General features: G+C 40.7%; 1 protein-coding gene across 1 annotated transcript in view; it reads left to right on the top strand.

Moving 5' to 3' along the window:
* The window catches only part of gpc1b (glypican 1b), a 148,078-nt gene that overhangs the window by 92,190 nt on the left and 34,300 nt on the right, over window positions 1-21,588 (top strand). The window contains exon 4 of the mRNA XM_017702513.2: window positions 19,133-19,524. Coding sequence (XP_017558002.1) covers window positions 19,133-19,524 — 392 coding nt within the window. The remainder of the gene's footprint in view (window positions 1-19,132; window positions 19,525-21,588) is intronic.

Raw genomic sequence — 21,588 nt, 5'->3', positions numbered from 1 at the left:
GTGTGTGTGTGTGTGTGTGTGTGTGCATGTGTGTATGTATGTGGTAGTGGTGTTTATACTGTGTTCACATGGTGAGTAAAGTGCTGCTGCTCTATCAGTGAGGTGGCTGCAGAGTTTCTATAAACTGTGTTCCTCTGCTTTCAACTTCACACACATGTACACTGCACTGCCAGCAGAAGGGGACCATACAGCCCCCTGTCCCCTCACCCCAGCCCCACACACACACACACACACACACACACACACAGTGGTGGTGAGTCTGTGGTAAGGATGCTTGGGCAGTGATTATTTTCCATGGGCTGTGGATAAGGGAGGAGAAGCTGAATCAGAGAATCTGGTCTTGGACTAATTGTGTGTGTGTGTGTGTGTGTGTGTGTGTGTGTGTGTGTGTGTGTGTGTGTGTGTGCGCGTGTGGAGTCGGGAGACAGGCCAAACTCCAACTACTTTAAATAGTTCTGAATATGCTGTCTGATGCCTGATACAGTTTTTAGATAAGATTTTAAATAAGTAGTCCCCAAAGAAAATTTATTTTTCTGAGGTTTTAACACTATTTTACCATCATCGATATGACATATATAAAAATTCAAGACACGTTAGTTCAGTAGTCATTTTGGATAATAAAATGCTATGCTAAATAAGTGCTGTTACAAGCATACATTTTTTCATTTTTGTAGATAAGTCATACACTGCCAGAAACGACATAAGCATGTCTATTTGGGTTAGTAAACAACTCAACATAGTTTGAACAAATTGTGTGATGATTTAAGCATGAAGTTCACTTGATGCTTATTGATGGTATATAAGCATCCTATACACCTACATTGTAGTCTTGTAACTTCAAACATGCTATGGCGGGTTGTCTACATTTGAGCAAATTAGTTTTTTTTTCTCATCTGTTGGTTTGGTGATTGTACAATGTTTTAGGTTGTTTTAGGTCAATGTATGATGTTTTGGGTCGGTTTAGGTGACTGTATGATGTTTTGGGTCGGTTTAGGTGACTGTATGATGTTTTGGGACAGTTTAGGGGACTGTATGATGTTTTGGGTCGGTTTAGGTGACTATGATGTTTTGGGACGGTTTAGGTGACTGTATGATGTTTTGGGTCGGTTTAGGTGACTGTACAATGTTTTGAGACGGTTTAGGTGACTGTACAATGTTTTGGGTCAGTTTAGGTGACTGTATGATGCTTTGGGATGGTTTAGGTGATTATATGATGTTTTGGGTCGGTTTAGGTGACTGTATGATATAGGTCTGTTTAGGTGACTGTACAATGTTTTGAGACGGTTTAGGTGACTGTACAATGTTTTGGGACAGTTTAGGTGAGTGTACAATGTTTTGGGATGGTTTAGGTGACTGTACGATGTTTTGGGATGGTTTAGGTGACTGTATGATGTTTTGGGACGGTTTAGGTGACTGTACGATGTTTTGGGACGGTTTAAAACAGTTCAGTGAAACTCACTCAGGAGTAGAAGGTCCATCACTAATGATACAGCTGCAGACTGTTGATCGAATGTGTCACTTCTGATGGCCTTTTCAGTTTAAGCTAAGCGGTGCAGGAACGCCATGCACACCGGAGTTTGTTTTCGTTCTAGGTGTTAGTGATGTGAGGCCGTGTGTGTGTGTGTGTGTGTGAGTGTGAGTGTGAAAGAGACTCTGGGTGTGTCAGTGTAGGGTTGTGTATACATTTATGCCTGTGTGAGTGCGAATGAATGTGCATGAGAAAGAAACCAGGTGTAGGGTGTGTGTAGAGTGAGTGAGTGTTGTGGAAAGAGAGTAATGTGGAGAGAGTCAGTAAATGAGAGAGAGTATGCAGTTAGAAGATTTAGGCACCTTGCTATTAAAAGGTAGTGCAGGGTGCAGGTTTTGTTTTTTTGTTTGTTTGTTTTTTTTTGTCTTGTCTTGTTTTGTTATTTTAAATGTTTCCCTCATTTAAAAGAATTTTATTTTGTTAGTTTAAATGTTTTGCATTCAGTGCTTTAGTCCTTAGCATTTTTACCATTAATATTATTGTATTTTGTAGTTACTGTTTTTTTATTTTATTTTGCTTTTGTTCTTTCTATTTTCTCTTTTTTATGTTTAATAGGACACACTTAAACAGATGAGATGATATAGAAAGAAAGACAGAGTGAACGTTGTGCAATGGCATGATTGAACGGGTCTAGCATGAAAAAACTACATTTTTTATATTTTACATATTTTTTATAGTTGTATTAATTATCAATATTTCGCGTGATTTCAAATCCATGCTTTATTGGTTGCATTTTACTACTATTGATTTGTGTTACATTATATCCTTTTTCAGTGTTTTCTTTTCCTAGAGAGAGAGAGAGAGAGAGAGAGAGCTGTGCAAGACATTGTTCAGAAAGCTTCTCTGAGTGTTTAAATGCCAGTTTTACAAACACCATATTTGTCCCATAGCAACACATCTGCTTTAGTTTAAAATGTGTGTGTGTGTGTGTGTGTGTGTGTGTGTGTGTGTGTGTGTGTGTGTGTGTGTGTGTGTGTAAATGCAGTGTGTGATAATATTTTAGGACTTTGCCCTCCAACTTCACTCTACAGCAGATTACAGAGACTTCATTGCCCAAACTACCACCCATTCACCTCTATATTTAGCCTCTCCATCTGTCCTTCTGTGCATCCATCCTTTTGTCTGTTCATCTATCTTTAGACCTATTTATTTGTCTGTCCATCCATCCATCTTCATGCCTATTCAGTTTATTCATCCTTCCATTTATTTATTCGTTCATCCATCCACCCACTGATCATCCCATCCAGCCATTCATTGATCTATCCTTTAATCTGTCCACCCATTTTCTATCTTCCTGCCTTCATCCACCTGACATCATATCCATCCATTTGTTAATCCATCCTGTCATATGTTCATCTACCTGTCCATCCATCATTTCATCAATTGATCAATCTTCATACATATTTAGGTTATTCCTTCCTCCATTTGTCCAACCACCTGTCATTCCGACCATCCATCTATTTGTCTGTCTGTCCATTGATACATCTTTCATTCAGTGTTTCTTCTCATTCCATAATTACAGAGTAAAAATCAAGACCAGCAAGGCCAACGCCTAGGAACCAAAGATTCAAGACAGATGACTAAAAAGGCATCTTTTCACATGCAGAAGGGAATGAATAATGGAGAAATGGAAGTGTTGCAATAGCAGTGGGAAAAAAAGGAAAGAAAGAAGAAAAAGTGGCCTCTAAAGACACTGGTGCCCAGGTCTGATCTGTCTCTGATCTGAGCTTTAGGCTCTCTGCTATGCCCAGGGCTGTGTCTGAGCTGTTCACTTTGCATGTTGTCCCAATATTCCACATTCTTTGGTTAAAGAGCACTGAAATGAAGTGTTACTGCATACTGGAATTGGCTCTGGGAACCGTGTAATTTACTGTTTACAATCTGTTACAATCACAGATTTAACAGTGAGGTTAAATATAGGTGGTGCAGAGTGTGTGTGTGTGTGTGTGTGTGTGGTGTGTGTGTGTGTGTGTGGTGTGTGTGTGTGTGTGTGTGTGTGTGTGTGTGTGTGTGTGTGTGTGTGTTCTCTGTTTTAGTCTCTTGATGGGGAGAGAGACCTTTCTCTTTAGGAAAAGTGAAAAGTCTGACTTCCCATAAGCTGACTGACCAGTTTTAAGCATGGGACATAATTATTGTATGGTTGCATTCAGCCACACAAGCATTGGTGAGGTCAGGTTCTGATGTTGGATGATCAGTTCTGGGTCACAAACGGCACTCCAACTCATCCCAAATTTATTTCTCCTCCAAAGAACACAGATCCACTGCTCCACAGCCCACTGCTGGGGGGCTTTATACCCCCCTAGCAGACACTTTGCATTGGGCATGGAGATATTAGGCTCATGTGCAGCTGCTTTAGAGCGTTCTATTAAAAGTGCTATTCTGTTGAGATTTTCCAAGAATAATTTTACAGCTGTGTTACTGTAAAGTAGCTGAATTCACTAATTAAAGGGGTCTCTGTACTATAATGTATGGCAGTGATGATCTACACCTTACCTGTTTGTCACTTCATTCTGCATAGAAAATGAAATATGTCTGTAGCCAATTCATCCCCCTAGATTTATTGGAATGTTCTGTCAATCAATTTGTCTAGGAAAGGGTTCTTCTCCCTTTCTCCAAAGTCAAACTTTGTTAGTTCTATAAGGTTCTATCTGTGAGCCATTTAGCACTTCGAATACACACAAGAGTACCAATCAGGTTCTGCTTCTTTGTCATGTCGTCACACTGGTCAGTGACTCCGGCGAGAGTTTATAAACAAAACATGAAAACATGTTGCTGAAACCCTGTCTTCTTACAGCTCCTTAAAAAGTCTTATTGTCTTAAATGTTATGAATATTAAGCCTTTTAAAGGTCATTAATAGTGTATATTTGAACAGATGGGCTCTTAATTGCAACATAACCATGAATTTTATTCATTTATTCAGCATTTTGTTTCTTTTGTCTTCCAAAATAAGACACTTTAGCTCATTAGAGTCCCACTTGAATAAGAAAATGATGATTTATCCTAAAATGAGAAGTAAACTAAACAAATAATAAAAATAAATGGCATGAAAATGTCAGGGAAAGCATTACTTTTCTGTTACAGCACTAATTTTATGTTTTAGTGCAAATCACAAGTATAAACTGTTTTTTGAAAATGAGTTCTCAGGATTTGACCTGTTCCAAAAAAACTAATTTACAAATCTGGTAAGATTCTGATATTGCACATCTAGAGCAAATTTAGTGTGTTCTTCATTATCATGTAGGAAAGAGAGTGTTCAGCATATCAGTTTTGCTATTTGAAATCCAAACTCTTTGAAGCTCAGTATTTCAGAACAACTCCGAAAGCAGATAGAACCTTATGATTCCAAGGAGATCAGTTGCATGATACACAGCTACCCTTATTTATTTAGATGGATTTTCTCATTATGAATGCTATAACACCATGCTAGTGTTATATGTGTTGAACAAGATTACAATCTCTTCTGATTTTATGTATTGGGCCCTATCACTGAAAGCTAGCATCCACTAATTATTTCTCCCTAAGCTGAATGAATCAGATATGGCCACGCATCTGAGTTTGCTCAGCAGCGTTGCGTGTGTGAGTTGGGAGGCTATTAGCGGATCACATTTGCAGATAGCGAGGGAATAGTTTCAATTAGACAGAAGCTTTTCAATTCATGCATGAGAGCTATTTCCTGGATTGGAGGTCACCCCTGCTGATGTCACTGGCGACAAGGACATCTGCGCTATTGTGTATTCCTATTGGCCGTTTCCTGTCGCCATGCAAATCACTTGGAACAGGAGGGGGCAGTTTTGCAGCAGGATCATTATGTCACGGACATAAGCCTTTCTTTATATGTTTGTGGTTAGTGAAGCTGTATTAGATGATTAATTGCTTCCACCAAGAGTTCTGCCAGGAACACACACACACACACACTTTTTTGGCTTTAGAGTTAGCCAAAGAGAATCATAATTAAATTCCTTTCAGCATCTTGTATGTCAGGTATCCTATATCTGAGTATCTCAAGGGCACTTACTCATATTTATATGGTGTACAATTAAAAACCTGTTGATGCTCAGTTTGTGTTCTGACCACAGAACTGCTCTTGGCTGGTTTTTTGAGTGTTAGCCTAACAGTGACGTATTAAAAACTCAGCAAAACAGCACTGTAGTAGCTCCACACGCTACCATGTCAGTGATACTGCTGTGTTGAAAGTGGCCACCACTCATATAATTGCTGATAAACAGTAGTACTATGGCCAGAATCTGACCAGTGATGAATGGGCTAGAGGGCAGCTGACAAATACAACAACAGATGGGCTACAGTCTGTAGGTATTTCTGACAAAGTAGCCAGTGAGTAGATGTATAAGGTAGGTGTTTCTGATAAAGTGACCAGTGAGTAAAAGTATAAGACAGGTGTTTCTGATAAAGTGACCAGTGAGTAAAAGTGTAAGACAGGTGTTTCTGATAAAGTGACCAGTGAGTAAAAGTATAAGACAGGTGTTTCTGATAACATGGCCAGTGAGTGGAAGTATAAGGCAGGTGTTTCTGATAAAGTGACCAGTGAGTGAAAAAATAAGGCAGGTGTTTCTAATAAAGTGGCCAGTGGGTGGAAGTATGAGGTATTGTTTCTAATAAGGTGGCCAGTGAGTGGAAGTATAAGGCAGGTGTTTCTAATAAAGTGGCCAATGAGTGGAAGTATAAGGCAGGTGTTTCTGATAAAGTGACCAGTGAGTGGAAGTATGAGGTATTGTTTCTAATTAAGTGGCCAGTGAGTGGAAGTATAAGGTAAATAAACTTGGTTGAGTTAAACCTTTGAGTTCATCATCATCATTCATCATCATCGTCATTAACCGCTTAATCCAGATAGGGTTGCAGTAGCAGTTGGGAGAGCAGAGATTCCCAGATGACCCTGTCCCCCGCAACTTCCTCCAGCTCATTCCCAGGGAACCCAGACCGCTCCCAGGCCAACTTGGAGATGTAATCCCTCCAGCGGGTCCTAGGATGACCCCGGGGTCTTATCCCAGTAGGCTGTGCCTTGTACACCACCACCAGGAGGTGTCCAGGGGGCATCTGAATCAGATGCCCAAACCACCTCAGCTGGCTCCTCTCAATGTGGAGGAGTAGTGGCTCTACTCCAAGCTCCTCCCAGATGGCCGAGCTCCTCACCCTATCGAATAGAGTGTAGCCAGCCACCCTGCAAAGAAAGTTCATTTCTGCCGCTTGTATTCACGATCTCATTCTTTCGCTTATTACCCACAGCTCATGACCATAGGTGAGGGTCGGGATGTAGACCGACTGGTAAACAGAGCTTTGCCTTATGGCTCAGCTCCCTCTTCACCACTACAGTCCGGTACAGTGACTGCATTATAGCTGCCGCCTGTCCCAGCCTGCGGCCAATCTCACAATCCCTCTTCCCATCACTCGTGAACAAGACCCTGAGATACTTAAACTCCTCCACCTGGGGCAAGTCCTTTTGAGTTCATTCAGCTTCTAATATTAACAGAACTATAATTAGTTCTTTTTCAACGTATTATTTAAAGTCGCAAACAAAACCAGGTTTACTCATTTTTTAGCTAAAAAACTGCATAATTTTTACAGAGTAACTCTTACTTTCAGAACAGCCTCAGTCCTTTAAGTGGTTCAGCAGCCCTGCATTCAAGTCTTAAACTGTGCAATGTGATACTAGACTATCCTTACAGAATGAAGGAGATAGAAATCTACTTTGTGCTCTAAAATGTCCCATAAAGGTTCAGTGATGTTTAGAACTAGAGATTGCAGAGACATTAGAAGGCATTAGATTTCATCCTTGTGTTCGTGAAGCCACTTAACTTTGTTTAGCAGTGGGTATGGGGGCTTTATCGTCTTTCAATATGGGCACATCGTGAGAGAATGGTGTGTGCACCGCAGGGTGCACCTGGCCTTATAAAATGGCCTCATATCCTTTAGCTGTTTTATGACTGTGCAAGGCAATAATAGGATCTAATGACTCCTATGAGGATGCTGTCCATATCATTTCGGATCAGTTGGCAACCAGCATCGTGGGTTAAAAGCATCCTTTTGCTTCTATGAACATAAACATGTCCAGATGGAAAGGAGTAAAAGACAACTCATCAGACCATATCAGACTGTATTACATAATATAATCAGCAGACCATGTTACGCCTGTCCATTGCTCAGAGATTTATGCTTATGCCTTTTATACTGGGTTATGTTTTCTTGTGCAATGGCCTTGGATACAGTTTCTGAACAAAATCCCTGCCATAAATTCCAGTGTATGGAAGCTGACAGTGTGCAGTTTTTATTGAGGCTGGCGTGCGTATGTGCATGGGATCATGTCTGGCAGTGTCCAGTCACTGTATCCTATGCTATAACTACCTAAATTGGTGCCAATTGAATTTTTTATGTTTAGAAAGACGAAATTTAATAGGAAATATAATAGGAAATCCATCATGGTGTTTCTTCCTTGATATAACACTGCTCCTTTTCTTTCATAGCACCAATCTTTCAGGGATTACATGCAACAGTGGATCAATACCTCAGCAACACTCAGCAATGCATTACAGGTTTTTCATTTGCACTAGTGATATAGGCTTACTATATCAGGAAAGCCACTAGATACTAAACTATTGTGTGTGGGATGATCCAGGTATGCAGGATGATCCTAGTGCTACTACTCCTAAAAAAACAGTCAACCTAGGCAGGTTTCATCCAATATTTCTTCTGAAATCAGGGATCCTAAATGAGAGTTTGTTCTACTTTGCTTCAGTAACAGCCTCTATTCTTTTGGAAGGCTTTATACTAGATGTTGGAACATTTGCTGTGATTTAATTGTAATCAGTCACAAGATCATTAGTCAAGTCAAGTCGATGTTTATTTATACAGCGCTTTTTACAACAGGCGTTATCAGAAATCAAGAGGAAGAAACCTGGAGAGGAGCCAGGACTCAAAAGGGCAATCAGTTCTCCTCTGGTCAAGATTTGATCGTTAATAAAACGTTCAGAAAAAAGGAAAAATCAGAAGAAGTAATGTCTATGATTAAAAAATACAGCAGCAGTATCAGGAGGGTCAGTTCATGCAAGTGAGGTTTGCAAAGTGTTGCACAGCAGGAACCTCCGTAGTGGTCAGACTGGTCCAGAAGGCTGGTGAGCAGTACACACTCGATTACGGTGCATGAAGTTACAGCGTCAGGCCGCACAGGATGGGCAGTTGTTTAGCTCATCAATGTGAGGTCAGGCATTGATATTGGATAATTGGTTCTGATTAGTTTGCCACTACAGCTTATCCCAAAAGTACTGGTTTGGAGCTCTGTCACTCTAGAGAACAGTTCCACTGCTACACAGCACAGTGCTGGGGGGCTTTATACCCCTCTAGCCAACATGGTTAACTTAGGCTTGTGTGTGGCTGCTCCAGAGCAATAGTAAGGCTCTTGTGTCACCTTAATGTAGTTGAATTCACAAATTAGAAGAGTGTAGTTTTCATTTGTCTAACATTTTCTGGTCACTGCATAATTCCATGTGTGATATTTCCTGGCTCTGATATCTTCACTATTCTGAAATGTGGAACATAATAAAAGCTTAATAAAAGATAAATACTAATATAATAAAATGCTTTATGAGCAGATTTGTCCAAACTTATGACTGGGGTCATAGTTATAGAATTTCGAACTGAGGAAGTATTTGTTTATTTCAAAATTTCTTTGTTTATTTAGGTTTTTGCTCTTCATTTCCTAAAAATCAAGAAAGAAACATCTCATCTCAGGAGATCAGCCGGCAGCTTCTTAGCCCTGAAATGAGACTCGCTCAAGCAAATGTGCTCTTGAGAAAAACTAGGCAAATGAAACGGAAAGTAGAAAATATATTACATATAAATAAACAGACTGGATGATTTGGGCCTGGTTATTTAACATCCTGTACAGAAGTGCTAGAGAGAGAGAAAGAAAGAGAGAGAAAGAGAAAGAGAAAGAGAAAGAGAGAGAGAGAGAGAGAGAGAGAGAGAGAGAGAGAGAGAGAGAGAAAGAGAAAGAGAAAGAGAGAGAGAGAGAGAGAGAGATGCCTTTTTAGTGTCTTGTTTAGTCAATATGAATGTTTGGTGCTCTTTGAATGATTAAAAGCCTTTTGTGTGGAGTGAAATGTAACTCTGGCATGATTAGAGGAGCATCTGAGACAGAGATTAGAGAAGCATCTCTTTATTATTGAATGATTACCATGTAGATTACCATGCATTTTGTAGGTTTACATTTACTAATTGTAGCTCATATGTTGCTGCACAATTTATCAGACACTCTTTACAGTGGAAAGGGACCACCAAAGGACCACTGTTGACAGGATACTGTGTGGTGGAGCATTCTCAGCACATCTGTGACACTGACAGGGTAGTTACTGCTAGGCTGAGAAGGATTTACCACCCAAAAATATCCTGCCAAGAGCAGCTCTGTAGTCAGAAACTGACCAATGATGAAGGGATGGAGGATGACCATCTAGAGATGGGCTACAGCCTCACACTTTACACCAGCAAGATGGAGCTTTGCTTGAGATTAGAATGTCTGATTCATGCATATCAATGCCACATGGCACTACAAAGTCATTGCTGTGCTGAAAATCATCAGTGGTGGTCTTGTGGTGGTCTTTTGCTATTAAGCGATGATTGCGGGGGGTGGGGTGCAGATAGTTGGCACAACAATTGATGATTTACAGTCAGTAACTGTAAATGTATAGTTCGCACCTATGTAGAAGGTGTTTGCAAGTAAATGTATTAGTTGATTAATCTTTCTTAGAAATATGTATAATATAGGTGTTGAGGTTTTATTGAAAATAGCTGACATATATTGTAAGATTTCTAATTAAGTAGCCGCCTACATGGTATGTGTGCCTAATAATGTGTATATCTGTCTGCGGCAATATGAACAGTGAGTGACTCACCCAAATAGGACACTCTCACTCATAAACACACAAGATTTATGACTATGCTTGTACAGTATCATTGCTGTTCTTTCTCCTGTGCTGTTTCTAGATAAAGCTTTCTGTAATTGAAACTGAGACTTCTGAGCTCTTAATGCTCGTTTTTGTTATTCGGCAGTACAGTAGCTAAATATGGTCCTGCCAGTGAAGCTGATTAAACTGAACTGAAAAAAAGAAAATAATGGATTAGAGAGACGGAGAGAAATGGGGAAAGAAAGAGTGAAAGACAGAGAGAGACAGAGTAGAACAAACGAGGAGAGAGATAAGTAGACTGGGCAAGAGACTGAGACAAAGAAGTAGGGAGTGAGTAAGGAAAGATGAAAAGAAGGGGGAGAGAGATGTACAGAGAAAGGGGGAAGATAGAGCGATGAGTAGAGAGAGTGACAAAGGTGGGGAAAGATGGAGAGATGGGTAGAGAGTGACAGAGAAAGGAAAGATGGAGAGATGGGTAGAGAGTGAGAGAGAAAGGAGAGATGGGTAGAGAGAGAAAGCAAAGTTAGAGAGATAGAGAGAGAGAAGGAAAGATGGAGAGATGGTAGAGAGAGAAAGGAAAGATGGGGAGATGGGTAGAGAGAGAAAGGAAAGATGGAGAGATGGTATAGAGAGAGAGAGAGAGAGAGAGAGAAAGGAAAGATGGAGAGATGGTAGGGAAAGAGAAAGGAAAGATAGAGAGATGGGTAGAGAGAGAGAGAAAGGTAAGATTGAGAGATGGTAGAGAAAGAGAAAGGAAAGATAGAGAGATGGTAGAGAGAGTGAAAGGAAAAGTGGAGAGATGGGTAGGGAGAGAGAAAGTTAAGATTGAGAGATGGTAGAGAAAGAGAAAGGAAAGATAGATGGTAGAGAAAGAGAAAGGAAAGATAGAGAGATGGTAGAGAGAGTAAAAGGAAAAGTGGAGAGATGGGTAGGGAGAGAGAAAGTTAAGATTGAGAGATGGTAGAGAAAGAGAAAGGAAAGATAGATGGTAGAGAAAGAGAAAGGAAAGATAGATGGTAGAGACAGAGAAAGATAAGCTGGAGAGATGAGTACAGAGAGAGAGAAATAAAAAATGGAGAGAGGTAGAGAGTAAGAGAGCACTATTGAGAAGAAATATGTAGAAGTAGGTAACGATAGTGAGGAGAGGAAGGGTGGGGGAGAGAGAGAGAGAGAGAGAGAGAGAGAGAGAGGTGCAAGAGTAAGGTGGTCATTTGAAAGGGCAGTGAGAAATGGATTGAGCTGTCCAGAGAACAGGCTGGTGAACAACATGCGTCAGCAGAAAAACGGAGGAAAAAAGACTCATAAACCCCTAAGGCAGAACCCGCACTCGTTCCCTTCACACTCATTTAATTCAGTCATTCATCGCTCTGTCAAAGTGGACAAATACAATTAAACAGAATTGAGTACATCTCCCTTGACTATTACTGCTGTACACCCCTCTCTCTTTCTCAGCCCCTCTTTCTCTCTTCCCATCTTTCCCTTGCTCTCTCTTTCTCTCCCCATCTCTCTCTTTCTCTTCCCCTCCACTTGTCTGTCCATCAGAGACTCAGCCACAAATTAACAGACAAGTCTGTCCTGATACAATGCCACTGATACCATTAGAGCAGCACGCCTGTCACAGAGATGGATGGAGAGAGAAAGAGAAGAGGAGAAAGGATGGAGGAGGAAGGGAGGGAGGGAAGATTGTGACAGGAATGCAACTGCAGATCTTTAGTCATTGTCTTTTTCTGTGCTGTCTTTCATCATTTTTCTTTCTATCTATCTATCTATCTATCTATCTATCTATCTATCTATCTATCTATCTATCTATCTATCTATCTATCTATTTTGCACTCATGGTACACTTTATTGACCTGTCCAGGGTGTATCCTGCCTTCTGCCCGATGACAGCTGGGATAGGCTGCAGCAACCCTCTGTGACCCTGAGGGAGAAGCAGTTTAAGAAGTGTGTGTGTGTGTGTGTGTGTGTACACTTTATTAGGAACACCTATGTGGTCCCACTGCATAGCTGTACAGTTACAGGCTGACCCATTAATCATTGGTCAGTTTCTGACCACAGGGCCACTCAAAGCCGTGACACTGACATAGTATTGTGTGTGGTGCTGGTGTGAGTGTATCAGACACAGCAGTGTTAGTGGAGTTGTTATACACGTCAATGTCACTGCTAGGTGGAGAGTGGACCACCACCCAAACATATCCAGCCAAGAGCAGCTCTGTGGTCAGAAATTGACTGCTGAAGGGCTAGAGTAGCACATGGTCAAGAGGAGATTACGGGACCACTGGAGTGAAGAATCTTTTCATTTCATCTGAAGTAGTTGGCTTTATTTTCCATGTAGCGGCCTTAAAGGAACGGCCAGTCTTTTGGGTTTAGCCTTAACGTAACATGGACACTAGAGTGCCTACCACACTTCCACTTGTACCACCTGAGAGGCCATCTGATGTGGTCAGCTGCATCAAACGAGGTCACAGTCTCAGCACCTTGTGTAAAATAAGCCATGGACCAGCTCCCACTGAGAGAGGTATAACTGTAATATTCTCTGAATTCCAGCACTGTCCAGCAAGTCTGTGGTGAGGGGTATGTGAGAATGGAACACGCATACGATACAAATGACTTCAATAAAGCTGAACTTCCTTTCTTATTAAGAAATTCCATTCAACCTTAAATGGGGCATCAGTAACATTTAAGGTGCCTAAATAAAGAAGAAAGTTCTGCAGAAGAAAAGAAAGTGGGTAGAGAGAGTAAAAGAGAGGAAAGTTAGAGATAGGTAAAGACAGTGAGAGAACAGAAAGATGCAGAGATAGTAGAGGAAGAGAAAGGAAAGATGGAGAGATGGTAGAGAAAGAGAAATGAAAGATGGAGAGATGATAGAGAAAGAGAAAGATGGAGAGATGGTAGAGAAAGAGAAATGAAAGATGGAGAGATGATAGAGAAAGAGAAAGATGGAGAGATGGGTAAAGAGAGTGAAAGAGAGAAAGGAAAGATGGAGACCACATTGTCCACTACCAAGTGCCCCTATTTAGACAGATAGTGAGCACATAATGTATGTGTATATACTATATCCATGATTTGCTTGGTTTAGTGGTGAAAGAGCTTCCTAATAGCATCATATCTTTATTCTGAGCACATTAGTGTAGCTTACGTTAAGTGCTGAAGCTGGAAGCTTGTCATTCACTCAGTTATTGATTCCGCTTTCAGTTCCACCTCAGTCCACCCACCGCTGTCTAAAGGGATCAGGGTTACGGATAGTTAAAAATGTCCCACAGTGCTGCTGACATTTACAAGGCACTGTGTTTGCTTAGGCATGCCAGAAGACCGCCATGAGAGGGGAAAAAAGCAAATGTCTGTGTTTCAGACCATTTGTTCATCCATTAGTATTGACACTGCAACTGTTGCTGTTATAGATTGTAGTACACTGTGGGGCTGATGGAGTGTACTGTGTTCAGGGAGACTCCATAAGGTCCATAAGGAGACGTTCTCTCATTCCATCCTGTGTGGGTATGTACATATATGCTATGTACTGTATCTAGATACTCATTCTAATTAGTGAATGCAGGTACTTGTAGTTGTACCCATTTCTTTATGAAATATGCAGCGAGTTAGATTAGTTTAAATCTGCTGTTGTGGAAACGTTTCCCTTCATGCATGCAGCTTTTTGCTGACATCAGCAGCTGCACATTTACATTAAGGTCTATTAGGAGCTTAAAGAAACCACTTATTGAGGTCATTGATTTTGTGTGTTCTGACCTTCACAAGGGCATGTGTGTGTGTGTGTGCACGAGTAATCCCCATTTCAGTATGAAAAGCCTTTTTACTTTATGGGTCACTGCGAGACATCACAATTAATCTTTACTTCTTGCACAATCAGCCTAGCTTCAAATAACGTAGCGAAGTGAACCGTCACTCAGGATAAAGGTCAGGCCTGTTTAGCTCTGCCTCCATTTGATTACACATAATAATAATAACAACAAGAGACAAAATCCAAAGAAAAACAGTATCTCAGTGTGATGCTTGGATGCCTAGTTTTATTTATATATATATAATGTTGTCAGAAGAAAACCTCGTCTCTCCATTTTTGTTGTGTTTTACATTGTGTGTAAATTTCATGATGAATGGACCTAAAGAAACGGCCCAAAATGTCTGGCCAAAAAGTCTGGTTCCATTGACTTATATTAAAAGTAAAGTAAGTTTTTTCCTTCTGCTGTAAAGTTAACATTTTGGAGATACAAGGTTTTCTTCCGACAGCAGTGATTTTATATATATATATATATATATTATAGATGTGTATTCATCATATGTCCAAAATGGTTCATTTTTCCAGCTCGTTTTGGTCCTTTTCTTTTGGTCGGTTCATCATGAAATTTACACACATATATATATATATATATATGTATGTATAAACTCCAGCAGCCCTGCCGTTTCTGATCCACTCAGACCAGCCCAACACACACTAACACACCACCACCACTACCACCATGTCAGTGTTTCTGCAGTGCTGAGAATGAACCACCACCCAAGTAGTAGGGATCCTAACCACTAATGAAGTGGAGCTGATGAAATGGACAATGAGCATAGAAACAAGGTTCGGGGTGTGTGTGTCTCTCTCACTCTCTCTCTCGCTCTCTCGCTCTCTCTCTCTCTCTCTCTCTCTCTCTCTCTCTCTCTCTTTCTCTCTCTCTGGCCTGACACTGGCAGACACTGATGTTGGACGAGACGGATTGGCTCACAGTCTCTGCTCTAATTCATCCCAAACGTGTTCTATCAGGTTGAGGTCAGGACTCTGTGCAGGCCAGTCAAGTTCTTCCACATCAAACTCACTCATCCATGTCTTTATGGACTTTGCTTTGTGCACTGGTGCGCAGTCGTGTTGGAACAGTAAGGGGCCGTCCCCAAACTGTTCCCACAAAGTTGGGAGCATGAAATTGTCCAAAATCTCTTGGTGCTGAAGCATTAAGAGTTCCTTTCACTGGAACTAAGGGGCCAAGCCCAACTCCTGAAAAACACTTGGCACACTGCAGTCAGACAAGTACTGCTCTCCTCTCAATCACCAAACCCAGACCCATCCATTGGATTGCCAGATGGAGAAGCGTGATTCGTCACTCCAGAGAACATGTCTCCACTGCTCTAGCATGCAAAAGCATTTGACGCTTTGCATTGCGCTTGGTTATGTAAGGCTTGGATGCAGCTGCTCGGCCATGAAAACCCATTCCATGAAGCTCTCTACACTGTTCTTGAGCTAATCTGAAGGTCACATGAAGTTTGGAGGTCTGTAACCATTGACTCTACAGAAAGTTGGCGACCTCTGCTCACTATGCGACTCAGCATCCGCTGACCCCGCTCTGTCATTTCATGTGGCCTACCGCTTTTTGTGGCTGAGTTGCTGTCGTTCCCAATCACTTCCGCTTTGTTATAATACCACAGACAGTTGACTGTGGAATATTTAGTAGCGAGGAAATTTCACTACTGGACTTGTTGCACATGTGGCATTCTGTCATGGTACCATGCTATTTCACTGAGGTCCTGAGAGAGACCCATTCTTTCACTAATGTTTGTAAAGGCAGTCTGCAGGCCTAGGTGCTTGCTTTATACACCTGTTGCCATGGAAGTGATTGGAACACCTTAATTCAATGGTTTGGATGGGTGAATGAATACTTTTGGCAGTATAGTGGAAATGAAATGGCCTATATATCGAATATAATATACACACAAGTTCCATGGAGCTGACAGTGTCCTGTCACTACTGAGTGAGTTTCTCTCTTATTTTGTGCAGTAGAATAAAAAGTGTGTCAGTGCAGGCCTGGCCAGGCAGCCTTATGAATATAATTACATTATAGCTAGAACAGGCGAGCGCACAGTGCTCTGACAGAAGTTATTAAGATGATTTTGAGCGAGAGGGGATTAACTGTGACATAGTTTTGGCTTGTGTCAGCGATGCCACGATCCCTTCCACCGCTGTTAATCTTGCTGTGTGGGTGCGAGAGTGTGTGTTTTTGTGTGGCGGCGTATGTAGATGTGTGTCCTGTGCTAGGGATGATCACTAGCGTTAAAGATAAGTGTCATGGAACGTGGGAAGTGTGTGTTGTCGCTCATCTCTCGCACTCTGCTGTTTTTTTTTTCTTCTTCTGGAACATCCTACGCACCTACAATAGCAGAACAAGAAGAGGCAAAATTACTGCTTTTTAAAATAACAGATTTATTATATCTGTTTGTTGGTTTATTTCTGTTATTTTCAGCATTCATTCCTGTTTATTCTGTTATTTTCTCTTTTTCACTTAGTTGACATTTTACCACAGGTGTTTATACATCTTCAGTTGTGGGAAAATGTTTGAACCCCCTCAGTCAAATCACATGCTGATTGTCTAAGTGAAAATAGGTTAACGCTTTCTCTTAAATATGACATTTGATTTCCAATTTATTTGAGTTTAACATATTGGAAGACATAAGATTAAAAAAAATGTGTTATAACTTTTACACGGGTGACATTTTTATTTTCTTTTTCTTTCTCATTTGGCCTAAGCTCTATTAAATATGCACACATCACACAGTATTAAGCCTACCTGGCCTTAATTCTCTCTCTCTCTCTCTCTCTCTCTCTCTCTCTCTCTCTCTCTCTCTCTCTCTCTCTCTATCTCTCATATCTGTCTATCAGTTAGGTAACTCTGTCACTGGGTCAGTGCAAGCTTATGATTTTACTGTCTTACATAACACGTATCTGTCCACACTGATTGTTTCTACCTATTACAAGTGTACTGTCTTTGTGTGTGTGTGTGGGGGTGTGTGTGTGTGTGTGTGTGTGTGGGTGTGTGTGCCCATGTGTATATGTATCTTGTGTGTACATATGTGTTTGTTTTTGTGCATGTGTCTGTGTACTTGTATGTCTTTATGTAGTCTTTGTATGTATGTGTGTGTTAGTATGTGCGTGTATGTGAGCATGTGTGTGTCTGTATACTTGTATGTCTTTATGAAGTCTTTGTATGTATGTGTGTGTGTGTGTGTGTGTGTGTGTGTGTGTGTGTGTGTGTGTTGTGTGTGTGTGTGTGTGTGCGTGCGTGTGTGCGTGTGTGCGTACTTCTGTGCATGTATGTCTATGTGTCCATATGTATCTGTGTGTGTGAAAAGGTGCAGCTCAGATTTTCAATCGCTGGGTCCTGCATCAGTGATCTGATGCCTAGGCTGGTCCTGAGCTGATAAAACAGTAAAAGTTGCTGTAGCTGAAGATGTTTGATTTCTTTGACACTAGCAAAATATAACATCACAATACTTTACCTATCACAATTTAGTTTAAGTGTTGTTGACCTTTGATAAGTTGGAATTTAGAGTCACATATACAATTTTTACTATTTTCAGTCATTTTTTACTTCCTGTCACATACTGAACTGCATGAAATCCAAATGAACAGGACTAATTGTGCTCTCTCAGTAAAGAAACTTGCAGTTTTTCAGTATTATATACCGATAATATCCATGATATGCTGTGAAAAGTATATTGTGACATAATTTATCACAATGTAACAATGCCCAGCACTATTCTGAACCTCTGAAACCCTACAGTTGTATTTTGGCCCACACTTCAGTTCCTCACTCTAACAAGCACATAACTTACATATTATTAAGACGTCTTATGATTGATAACTGAATGAAAAGTCTGCACATTCAGAAACTGAAGGTTTTTACTTTTTTATCCAAAAGTGTGGTTCCATCAGGACATTCCACTTTTGAGGGCCAAAAAACAAGATTTGAAGACTAAACTGTTATGTGGCATTATTTGGGTGTCATATTTGAAATGGATTATCCATCTCTTTAAGTGTTCAGAGAGAGCAGTTTTCGCCTTGTGGAGAGATTTGTCATTTATTGTGTAACACAGTTTACTCAGTTAATCTCAGAATGAATTATTTGCTTAATGCTTATTTAACTTTTAATGTCAAAATGATTCCTCCAGAGCTTCTCCTGTAGTCTGCATGGATCTGTAGTTATCTACAGTACTCAAGGGTTTGGATTTTCCAGCTCATGTCTGATTTATTAGACACTGTGTTTAGTAGGTTTAGTATGTTTAGTACAGCAGTCAGCAACTGCCATCTCCCTGTCTCCTTCCATTTCCTCAGTCTTATGTCTGAGTGCTTGACGAAGACATCTGATCTTCTGGTTTAAAGCAAAAGCTGCCCAAGAACTCCAGCCCAAATTCTTCCCTTTTATAGTCTTATATCACTACTCAAATTTAAACCATCTTAAAAATAAAAGTGGAAAAGTGTGTCTTTTGTGTCTTTTGAAATGATCCTATAAGTGAACTCCTTTTAATTCCTTCATGAATGTTTCAGTGTACAGTTCTGTGAGAAATGCGTTAAGAACCTTTTTAAAATTCAGAGAAGCGCTACAGTAATGTAAAGGTTCTGTATCGGGGTCACCAGTCATACCAACAAAGAGCTGCTGTGGCTGCAGGTGTTCATTCCAATCAAGTAGAAACATTGTTCCCTATGTCATGAGTTGAGCTCCTGTTTGGTTGGAATGAAAAAACCTGCACCCACACTGGCTAATTGCAGATAAGTCTGGTGACCCCTGCTCTGTGCCAGTGAAAGATCTTTTCAAGAACTTGTTGGGCCAAGCCAGGTACCATTTATGAACATTTTTTATGAGTGAATGTCGAAAGCACAGTATGAGCTTGCAGAGTTTCACACTGTAAATGATTTGTGTGTTGCAGGTTATTTCCGGGATCTGCTGAACCGCTCTGAGGCCTCTCTCCAGGACTCCTTCCAGAGGGGTTTTGGACCACTCTTCTCCCAGAACTCCCGGGTTTTCCAGGATCTGTATACAGATCTGCGGCTCTATTATCGTGGCTCCAAAATCAACCTGGAGGAGTCTCTCAATGACTTCTGGGCTCGCTTGCTGGAGAGGCTGCTGCGTTTCCTCAACGCACAATACAGCATCAGTGAGGACTACCTGGAGTGCGTGTCCAAGCAGTCAGAGACACTACGGCCGTTTGGGGAGACGCCCAGGGAGTTCAAGCTAAAGGTCACTCGCACTTTCGTGGCGGCCAGGTCTTTCGTGCAGGGGCTGGTGGTGGCTGGGGAGGTGGTCCGGAAAGTGTCCCAGGTACCATAATACACTTCTTACTGCTATTCTATTCACTATAGAAAACCACCAGTGAGTGTACACATGCCTTTCGAGTTTTTATATGTAATGTTGATGATGAAACAGTCAGACATCTGAATCTGAAATAATCTGAAAACCTGAAATGTTTTTTAGGGGCTATTTAGCCTTAGATCACCCTTTATGTATCCACCATCATGAACAGATTAAAATAAATGTATTTAAATACATTTTAGGCCACAATTTTATCACAAGGCTACTGTAAAAAATGTCTAAGACATCAGGCCATAAACATTTGATGTCATAACTTTCTGTGAGGGAGCTTTTACAGACATTAAACTTTTCAGATGTCCGGTTCCTATCATTACCACTGTGAACAATACTGACTCAGCAAGGTTCTCCAAAATGGAGCATTTCACATCAAACCACTCTGAATGAGTTTGTTTACATCTTAACCATTTAATTATGCAAGTGCCCCTTTAATTCAGTGTGGTTTGAAGCAAGTGTGTGATGATTTAGGTATTGCAATTTACATAATGCTAATTGAAGAACTAGCTTCTATTACTTGTTAGCCAGAGGTATTCACAAGTAGCTTTATGTGAGTCTGAGTCAAGTCTCAAGTCTCTGAGGTGCGAGTCTGAGTCAAGTCTCGAGCCTTTAGTAGAGAATTTCAATTTTTTGAAATAACAAGCCTTTCATTGTAGAAAACCCTTCAGTCTAAAGAACTGAACTGAAATGCTACATGCAGTTAATACAGTGCTTAAGATAAAGAGGCAAAACAAGTTAAAATGGCCGGTTAGTCTGTAGTTTGTATATTTTCTAGCTAGCGTATTGGCTAATCCAGCTGAAGTTTCAGTAAGTTCTACATTAATGTGGTCTGAACTTTGCTAAAACTTTGTCTAGATCAATTGGCAACTTAAGCTGAATTAGGTACCTGTTGCTAGTTTTTCCTCTTTTCTTTAAACACTGCATTTACTGCATGCAGCACTTGTTGTTTCGCTGTTTCGCTGTGTCAGGCTCCAGTCCTCTAAACTGCTGCCTCGAGTCCCCATGTTTGTTGTTAGCTACATTAGCCTCATGGCGCCAAATAAGCGAACATCTGACCGAACGAAATGTCTTGGCTGATTACTTTAGCTATGTGGAAGATTTTGTAATTGCTTTAAGGTCTTTCCACTTTTGCCTGATCGTGTTCTTGCTTTTGACAATATGCTATGACCATATCAAGTATAATGTAGTCTCAGATTCAGCAACAACCTCATCTAGGTCACTAGATATGTCACTCTAACATATCTCTATATATCAGCTAGAGAGGTATAACCTCACCCAGCACTGGGCTGTGGAGCTGTGGAAATTTGCTCTCTGGAGTGATGGAGCACCATCCGTGATGCCCTTAGGCTCATGTGCAGCCACTTCAGGGTGTCCCATTCTGTTCTAGCTGTGCTTCCTCAGTTGAATGCCTGTGTCAGCAGTGGGTGCACCTTAGTAGCTGAATTCACTAATTAAAAGAGGTGACTTTGGACATGTACTGTATCTGTTTTTATCTACAAAAACACCATTGAATCACCCAGACTGTACTAAGCTGATATCAGGGTCTGTCTTCCAGTCTGTGTGCTTGTTTCTTTTTTTCTCTGTCGTCCTCCGTCTTCTTACTGCCTTTCTATCTCTGCTTATTTGGTTTCAGCTTTTTATCTACTTCATGTTTGATGTCCTTTTTTTATCCTTTATTTCTCTGATCATGGACATGTTTTCTTCTCACTCTGATCTTTTTTTTTGTCTTGATTTAATGTGCCTCAGGGAACTGTACTGTTACTCAGTCATTGCGTATCATCCATCCTTCAATTCATTTGCTTTTATTTTATCTCTTTTTTTTTCATCTGGGCTTCCTTCCATGCATTTCTATTTGCATATTGCTATATATTTGTATGCAAACAAAAACAGCTGTAGGTGTAAATTGAAGGCTGTGTTGAGGAAACCTGACGATCAATATGGTCGGAAGGAAGTAGGAGCGTCAAGAACAACCCTGAGGCTGAAGCAATCAGCACACACACAGATATACACCTTGCCAAA

Source organism: Pygocentrus nattereri, chromosome 19 (genome assembly GCF_015220715.1).
Source record: "Pygocentrus nattereri isolate fPygNat1 chromosome 19, fPygNat1.pri, whole genome shotgun sequence".
Classification (NCBI taxonomy): domain Eukaryota; kingdom Metazoa; phylum Chordata; class Actinopteri; order Characiformes; family Serrasalmidae; genus Pygocentrus; species Pygocentrus nattereri.
Note: the sequence above shows the minus strand (reverse complement) of the source record. Positions and strands in the feature narration are given on the sequence as shown.